This window comes from Gadus macrocephalus, chromosome 12, assembly GCF_031168955.1.
Source record: "Gadus macrocephalus chromosome 12, ASM3116895v1".
Lineage (NCBI taxonomy): Eukaryota > Metazoa > Chordata > Actinopteri > Gadiformes > Gadidae > Gadus > Gadus macrocephalus.
In genome coordinates, this window is record NC_082393.1 from 7,645,804 (window position 1) to 7,654,787 (window position 8,984).

Consider the following 8,984-nt stretch of genomic DNA (forward strand, 5'->3'; position numbering starts at 1 on the left):
CTTTTTACTGAAGGCATTGTCCGGACACCAGTCCTGCCAGCGATCATGCTTAGGTTTACATTATGCCACCAGTGGATAGCTGCAGGTGAGCTTCACTCTAGATGTATGCTGGATAGACTTGTGATGTATGCTAGTCTTTTCTAGGGACACACCAGAATTGTGATGTTACTGAAAAACAGGAAAAGGGCTGATTTTCTAATCGCTGATTATACCCAATAGCATAATATAACCCTTTAATAATCCAAATAACTCCACTGATAATGTGCCATGTAGTTTATTTCAAAACATTCAGCGCACAGCATCAAGACCTGAACCAAAACAAAACTCTGACATGAAATTAAGAAATGTCACCACTTATCCGAGGCAGACTTTGTTGGCAATAGGAGTTCTAGATGATGTACTTGAAGCTGAAGGTGCTGTCGCAGGACAGCCGTTTGCCCTTGCACCTGCCGCACAGATCCTGCCTGTGGGGTCGTTTGGGATCGACATGGCGCAGAGTCAACGCACACGAACATCGTGCCTTGTTGCAGATCTGGAATTGAGGTCAATGGTTAGTGGAGGAGCTCGCGCATTCCATCATGTTGGGAGACTCAAGTGTCTTACATGGCAAGTTATGTCTTCAACTCGGTACGGGTTGAATTCCTTTTGGCATTTTCTGCAAAACTGTTTGAAATAAACCTGGTAGGAGAAGTAGAAGTTATAGCAGGAAGACAAAAGCAAGCGCGTGTTGCGATTTCAATGCATTACCTTATTTGTGCCCTGGACGCACCAGACGTACGCGCTCTCCCACCGTAGATTACACGCTCTGCAGTGATAATATCCGTACTTCTGTTCCAGAAACTGGACACCAGACAGTCAAGGTTTGAAGCACATTTATTAGTATAGGCCTACCATAATATATTAATAGTTAACTCGATCATTGTGTGTGGCCCTCACCTGAAATCTCACGCGGGCTTTGAGTTTGGACCTTTCCTTGACGGATTTGGACGCATCGGGTTTAAGCGGCTGCTTTGACTTAATGTTTTTGCGCTGGGCAGCGGTCTTCTCCTCATCCGTCTCCGCGCTGATGTTCTGATTCTCATTCTTCGTCGCCTCACCCTCCAGAAGTGGTTCTCCACTCGCCACGTCACAAGAAGTGCCCTTGTCGTCATCGGAGAGAAACGATGTAATAGATCTGTACGCGATAGGCGAGTAGACGGCGAGAGTTCGAGGGTATCGCACGCCGCCTGCGCCTTTCGGACTGCCCGGTGAACCTTGACCTTTAATGGACAGCAGGGTCCGGGGCCCAATTGCGCACTGCACCGAGGCGTCGGTCTTGGGGTTCACCTGGATGGCCACATCTTTAGTGTTGGCCTTCCTGAGGCGCGGGGTGAGCTTCGGGTTGATTTGTGATAAGATGGACCTGAGGTGCGCGCGCTGAGTGTTGTTGAACGCTTCGATGTCCGCGTGCTGGGAAATGTACTTATTGTATTTCCAACCCACATCTCGGGGCTTGTGGTACCTGCTGGCGTACGGGTTGTATGAGGAATAGAAATAGCTGTCGACTGACTCGTCACCATACGTAGCCATCTTGTTCAGCCAACTAGCTTGTGAGGCGCGTCAATATATATGCACCAGACGAGGCTCGCGCGCCATTAGCTCTGATTGCGGACAGGTGCGCTAGTTTTTGGTTTTGTTTGTCTTTTTCAAATAGCCTTCCGACACAAAAAAAAACACACCGGGTAACAACATGGCCCCCACCCTCGGTAGGCCGTCAGTATCGTATAGCTTTTGTTTATTCATACTCTCAATTGAATGCCATAAATCTCTTCATATATAGTTGATTTATAATATACATAACTACACATGTCATGTTCTCTCTATTATGCGCTCCTGTTCACATTATAACGAGTGTAGTTCGATAGGCTAGTGGGTTGGCACTGGTTGAGGAATACGTTATTCCATAGGCCTACTCCATAAATTAAATACATAAAGTTTTCAGTTCTTCTGCAGTCTCCCGCAAACTGTTTAATTATAGATATCCAGCAAAAAAAAACTGCCCAAGTAGGACAGGAGATGTAGATGTAAAATATATATATATATATATATATATATATATATATATATATATATATATATATATATATATATACCTATATATATATATATATATATACCTATATATATATATATATATATACCTATATATATATATATATATATATATATATATATATATATATATATATATATATATATATATATATATATATATATATATATATATATATATATATACCTATATATATATATACCTATATATATATATATATATATATATATACCTATATATATATATATATATATATACCTATATATATATACCTATATATATATATATATATATATATACCTATATATATATATATATATACCTATATATATATATATATATATACCTATATATATATATATATATATACCTATATATATATATATATATATATATATATATATATATATATATATATACCTATATATATATATATATATATATATATATATATATATATATATACCTATATACCTATATCACCTGTCCTACTTGGGCAGTTTTTTTTTACTGGATATCTATAATATATATATATATATATATATATATATATATATATATAATGTGTTGTAACTGAGGCCACTTGTTTCTCCATTCATGTTCTTGAATGTATTGATAATGTAGACAAATGCTGTAAACTTCCAGAGATAAAGATGACACTTCGCAGAAGAAAACTCTTCTATATATTCTTATGGACATCTTTGCATTGAATGTTGCACATATTTGGCAATGTTTCCGTTTAAATAGCTTATGTTATTATGACACACAAACACACACACACACATCTCACGCGAGTCTCGGTATACTGCGCACGCCCGTCATCGGTCTCTCTTGCATAGCCTTGACCTCTCTATGGACACGATGGATGAGGTGGACGTTGGGTTTTGGTCTCCAGAACCTCACACCGGGGTGGCGTCAATGCACCCCTCCAGCCGGATAGTGTTGGGGTCACTCGACGTCACCGTGCCGTACGAGGCGTTAAAGCAGTCTTCCTCGTCGTCTTCAAACCTTTGGTACGTTATGTTCGTTCCGTCACCGCCGCCTCCCGCCACGGGGTCCGGTTTATGTAGAACCTCCTTCCGGTACATTTTATACCCAAGGATGAAAATTCCTGCCTCGGCCGCCTGGAAGAGCGCGTAGAGTAGCGGGAACATATACATGCCCCCCATAAGATGAGGCGGGAAGGCCAACTTTAGGATGGCTGTGCACAGCTGCACGTTCTGGCATCCCGTCTCCATGGAAACAGACCTCCGGCAGTTGGGTGGCAGATCGAACAGCGTCGCGAGGCCGTATCCCGCCGCGTAGCCGCACATGGGCATGAGCACCGCCACCACGTACACGGAGGGCGGTATGGTGGAAAGCAGCTCAGGGCCCAACATGGCGCCCGTCAGGATGAAGAGCAGGATGAGCGTGACCAGCAGCGACCATAAAGACAGCTGTAAGTAAAATGAATAAAACATCACGTGACGTCAGGTAAAACCCTTCTGGATCACGACGTAGCCTACCCCACCCTCCCCTACTCGCTCTCCCTCTCCCTCTTAATACCTTTTATTTTGTTCAGCTGGTACAGATCAGATTGCTAGTTAATTTCCGTTATACATTGAAAGAGATGAAAAATATAAATATTAAGAAAATAAAACTTAATCTTGCTGCTTAACAGACAAATATTTGGAGCACTACTGTGGTCCCAATTCAAAGTCTACACATGCATGTACAATCCACAATAGAAAACATGAGAGTAGGCCTACACGCAAAAAGTTTACCTTCAACACGATGTCGGCTATCCGCGTGTAGCGGTAGCGCAGCGCGACCCCTAGGCCGATAGGGACCAGAGTGCTGAAGAGCGTGAGGATGATCGCCCCGAAGGGCATCAGGTTGACCACGGGCGTGTTGATCCACGCGCGGCTGTAGATCCACAGACACAGCGGCATGAGCACCAGGGCGAGCAATGTGGACGAAATGGTCATGATGATGCTAGAGGAGAGAGAGAGAGAGAGAGAGAGACCCGTGAGAGGAGAAACACACACACCGCTTTAAAAAAAAAAAAGTAACCTAAAGTTATACACATAAAACAAGTTGATAAAGAAGGCTATTCTAAACAAAACATACATGAATTACATTTTTGAGACACGCGTAAAGTGGGTACACTCAAAAAAATGACTTTTAGGCATTGTAATGTATACTTATTCAAAAGTAGTAATTCTTACAGTGTAATATCAAGTTTCAATAGGAACTAGAAAAAAACATTAAACTATACACAAAATATTCATGTAATGAATGTTCTTGACTTGGAAGAGTATTTTTTACTAGATATTTACGCATACTATTAAATTATTTATTGTCACTGCACCAACACCTGAACATTCTAAGTAACTTTTATTCTGAAGAAACAGCGCATTGGATTTCGCGCATGCGCCATTTGACAACGTATGAACGTAAAGCCAGTGAAGCGCCAGAGAAGAAGCGGGAAGAAGGCTCTGAAGCTCTGAAGCAAGATCTCTGGATCGCAATTTTGCTGGATCGGGTTGAGAGACTCGAGACGAGTGAGTAATTGCCTTTCTGTTTTATATTTGTAATCGTAGAATAGTTTGTGTACATTTTGATAGTTTGATTATAGTCTGCTTGACGCAATATACGTTAGTAATGTTGGTAGTGCCTGTAATATTCGTTTTTCGCCATCGCCATTTTGGTCTACCAGGCGAGACTAGCTTAACGTTTGTTGAGGTGAGTTGCATTACTGAAGAGTAAGCACAAGTTTCACTTAAAATGTCTTCTCTCAAAACGAAAACGAGTTGTTTTTATAGGGAAGTGTTTATGGTTGACTTCAAGTCGAAACTAATACCTTTTTGGCGCCATGTTTGACGATGACTTTCACTTGAACTAGTTAAATTAGCGCTAGCCTGTATTTTCACTGAGGCCCACATTAACCTACTCAAAATGTCGACTTAAACAGTGGCTCTTAATGTTACATTATCTTGGCATGATATTTATTTCACTCTTATACCGTGAAATTCTCTTACATGTGAGTTCTGAGTTATATCAGACCGTTCAAATAGGGCCCTTAATGTGCCCCTGATGGTCAAAATTCAAAATCAACGGAGCCCTCAGGTGAATCTAGTCTTCTAGTCGAACCTTTGGTGTGGAGGTGCATCTTGTTTGTTGTTTTCAACCAATGAGCAGTATCTCCAGCAGAGTGAGTTTTGCCCTCCAGGCATGAAATCATTCCAATATATTGTGGTATCCCAACCTTCTGCTTAGAAATGTTTTGTTTAAAGCTCAGTCAACTAAATAGGAATTATCTTATGGCAATGAAGTCGATATGAATGATTGAAGAAATTCGGTTTGTTCCTCAATAGCATTGTCTTCTTTTCTTGTAAGTTCTTCGCAGGAGGACAACCGCAGTGATGCTACTGAACACGTCCTCAAGATCATGGTCGTCCATGATGCTTCAGAAGAGGATCCAGTCGATGTCTCCATCATTCTTGAAGGCAGGGAGGTGTTGCATGGATGTGGAAACACCACTAAAGCTTGTACATTATTGATGGGACTGTATGGGGACACATTAGTGCCATAATTCACTAATGTGATAAAAGATACATTCGGGCGTATTATATTATTCCACATGCGTAGATATTAACTGCGAGCGCGCAAATGATCTCTGCGCGCGCAAAACAGCCTCTCGCACGCGCAAATTACCTCAGCGCGCGCAAAACCTCTCGCGAAAGATGTTTTTGCGCTCTCGCTCGAATTTAATTTTGGCACTATGGGGGAGGGAACCAAGGCAGGGCGGGCTTTCCTATGATTGGCCGTTTCTGAAGCGCGATATTTGATTGACAGCCCTCCTCAGCCCTCCTCTCATTCAATTCTGAATTGTACAGTAAATGGCTGAAACGATAGTTACGTATTGTAACTCCAGATTCTATGAGTATAGGCGCAGCCTTTTAAGTGTCGGCCTCATTGTCCTTTAAATAGCTGAAGAAAAGCTGTTTATTGGGAGCAGAACGTCCGCCGGCGCCCGGACTATATCTGCGAAATGCGGACGTCGTTGAGGCACGCCGCACGCGGACGTAATTGAGGCCCACGCTGTTGGTGGTCGGGGATTACAAATTTTTCAGTGCTACGGCTCACGCCTAGGGATAACCCAATAGCGATAGCCTTAAAAGGCTGCGCCTATACTCATAGAATCTAGAGTTACAATAAGTAACTATCGTTTCAGCCATTTACTGTACAATTCAGAGTTGAATGAGAGGAGGGCTGTCAATCAAATTTCGCGCTTCAGAAACGGCCAATCATAGGAAAGCCCGCCCTGCCTTGGTTCCCTCCCCCATAGTGCCAAAATTAAATTCGAGCGAGAGCGTAAAAACATCTTTTGCGAGAGGTTTTGCGTGCGCTGAGGTAATTTGCTCGCGCGAGAGGCTGTTTTGCGCGCGCTGAGGTAATTTGCGTGCGCGAGAGGCTGTTTAGCGTGCGCAGAGATCATTTGCGCGCTCGCAGTTAATATCTACGCGTGTGGAATAATATAATACGCCCGACTGCATCTTTTATCACATTAGTGAATTATGGCACTAATGTGTCGCCATAGGACTGATCTATGCCCTCAACCTTATACCCATAACCTTTTTTTAATTTCTTTCTTGTTCATTCGTCTACTATGCATTGTATTTGATTATGTTTGTACAATCTTACAAAACACTATGCTTTACTGTTCCCGTAGAGACGCATTGTAAACTGCAATAGGAAAAAAGATTTGACTATTCATCTTCATCCAGTCCTTGTTATCAATAAAATTGCTTCATTACAGTACCATATCTTGTTGTCTTTTCAAGCTTAATAAGATCAGTGCCTTATTTTTTGTTGATTTATTCAGTTATTGAAGTTGTGTATGTGGGGCTACTTTAAATAAATAACACTTCAAGTTATTTGATTTCATACAATACAATCAGTGCTTTGAGCATTTAGCTATTTGCCATTTGGTAATATTTATCAAAAGAAACTAGGCAACATTTACGTAATTTTAGTGTGTAAAACCACTAAATACAACTGAGTAATAGAAACAGAAAAAGTATAGTAAAATCTACTTATTCAGTTCATAACACTAAATATTATAGACTAGTAAGATTTACTCACTATTTGGATGACCATGATGTTCCTGTATTGACATAATTAAGTAAAATATACTTAATATTTTCACAAATGTCAAGGTTAGCAGCAAGTACATTTTACTTGTTGCCGGCAATTAAGTTGTACTTGATTATTAAAGCATTGAAGTTACTTAGTTTTTTTTAGTGCAATTTCTTACAAAGATTTTTTTAAGTAAATTCAACAAGTTATTTTTTTGAGTGTAGTTTGCGTAAAATCATCGTCTCTTGTGCGTAATTCGATACCTGGTTCGTTTAAAGGCGATACGTGGTTCGTTTAAAGGCAATTATCTCGTTTTAAAACTGTAGATGAAGACCTATATACTGCATGTTTTTATTATTATTCTAAAAGATGGGGGGAAAAAACAACAAACACATGCGTTTTACCGTGAGGTGGGAGACGCGCATCATCTCGCGCACCCAGCCTTACCTGAGGTTCATCTCTCCGTTGACCAGGAGCGACAGGATGTTGGACAGGTTGCCCCCCGGGCAGCAGCCACAGAGCAGCACGGCCATGGCCGCCACGTCGTCCAGGGAGAAGGCCAGGGCCAAGAGGAAAGCCACTAAGGGCATGATAACGAACTGGCACACCAGCGCGAGCAGAACTCCGATGGGTCTCCTGATCTGCTCCCCGAGCTGACTCACGTCCACCGTGCAGCCCAGGCCCAGCATGGTGAGGCACAGGACGAGCCCTACGAACACGTTGATGCCGTGGCTCAACGGAGAGTCCCAGAACGCAGGTACCAGGTGGTTCGGGTCCGTCGGCACCGCAGCCATCAGGTCTGCTTCGATTGCAGTCCTGAGTACATTGATTTCTGAGAATATCGGCCAACTGGTGCCGTGGTGTGACCCCTCCATGGATAAGTCTTTCTCAATGCTGTCTAACAAAAAAGATGCTTTAAAGTGTAGGGTGCCTTGAAAACGGCGCTATAACATCCTTTTGGAACCCCGGTGATCAAGCACGCGTCCAGATATCACCTCAGCGCGCGCAGAGAGGCCGGTGACTCTCCCCCGAGGTGTCCGCTCGTAAAATGAGATTTTCCCCTGTGACGTCCTCGCTGGCCACTTTCACAAATGAGTCTCCGCGGTTGTGCATATGATTTGACGGCCCCCTGTGTCACTGGGTCTTAAGGACAGCTCGTCGTGCGGCTCCACTGGTTCCCGCGGATTGGCTCCCCCGGAGCACGCGCGTCGACGCAAATCGGCTCACTCTTAACGGTAGCCTACTTATTCTAGACTAGAGCATGGCTTCAGATACCCTCACGCATATCGCATTTTGACCAGCACGGAAAGGAAGAGAAGTTATTGCAAATAGAGTAGGCCTATTTAAAATGTAATATAACGTTTAAGAAAATTGGAAAAATAGTCATCCGGATACTTGATAAGCCGGCCCTAGGCTATTGCCTACATACGACGGCACCTAAACTAAAACACCGCTGTTTCTTTAGATGCTACTATATGTATGATGCTCTGGGAGAAAATTAAGCAGCGGTGCGATGTTTGTCGTGGGTGAACCTTTACAGAGACACGTGACCTTTATGTGGGCGCACTGACTGTAATGATGGAGTGGCCGCTACTTTTGTTCTCTGCCCGTTCTCTCTCTTTCATGAATCTGTGTCGTTGCGGAGCATGAAAGTCTTATCTGGAGCATGTGGTCATGGAGGACAGACACAAATTCCGTCACGATAATAGGCCTACTCATACTCATACAGAAATGATACAAACCCTGTGAGCCCTAATACACAATAGAATCC

The 8,984-nt window shown here is 42.5% G+C and overlaps 2 protein-coding genes across 2 annotated transcripts; both read right to left on the minus strand.

The window, feature by feature from the left end:
• Positions 1-258: 258 nt before the first annotated feature.
• Positions 259-1,915, minus strand: zar1 (zygote arrest 1). Its single transcript, XM_060067002.1, has 4 exons — positions 937-1,915; positions 748-840; positions 604-678; positions 259-532 (listed from the first exon to the last, which is right to left on the minus strand). Exons 1-4 carry the CDS (start codon positions 1,567-1,569, stop codon positions 389-391), a joined length of 945 nt encoding a protein of 314 aa, XP_059922985.1. The 5' UTR covers positions 1,570-1,915; the 3' UTR covers positions 259-388.
• Positions 1,916-2,927: 1,012 nt separating this feature from the next.
• On the minus strand, positions 2,928-8,978 carry slc10a4 (solute carrier family 10 member 4). Its single transcript, XM_060066743.1, has 3 exons — positions 7,661-8,978; positions 3,856-4,066; positions 2,928-3,528 (listed from the first exon to the last, which is right to left on the minus strand). The coding sequence occupies exons 1-3, from the start codon at positions 8,086-8,088 to the stop codon at positions 2,992-2,994; spliced, it is 1,176 nt and encodes a 391-aa protein (XP_059922726.1). The 5' UTR covers positions 8,089-8,978; the 3' UTR covers positions 2,928-2,991.
• Positions 8,979-8,984: the final 6 nt, after the last annotated feature.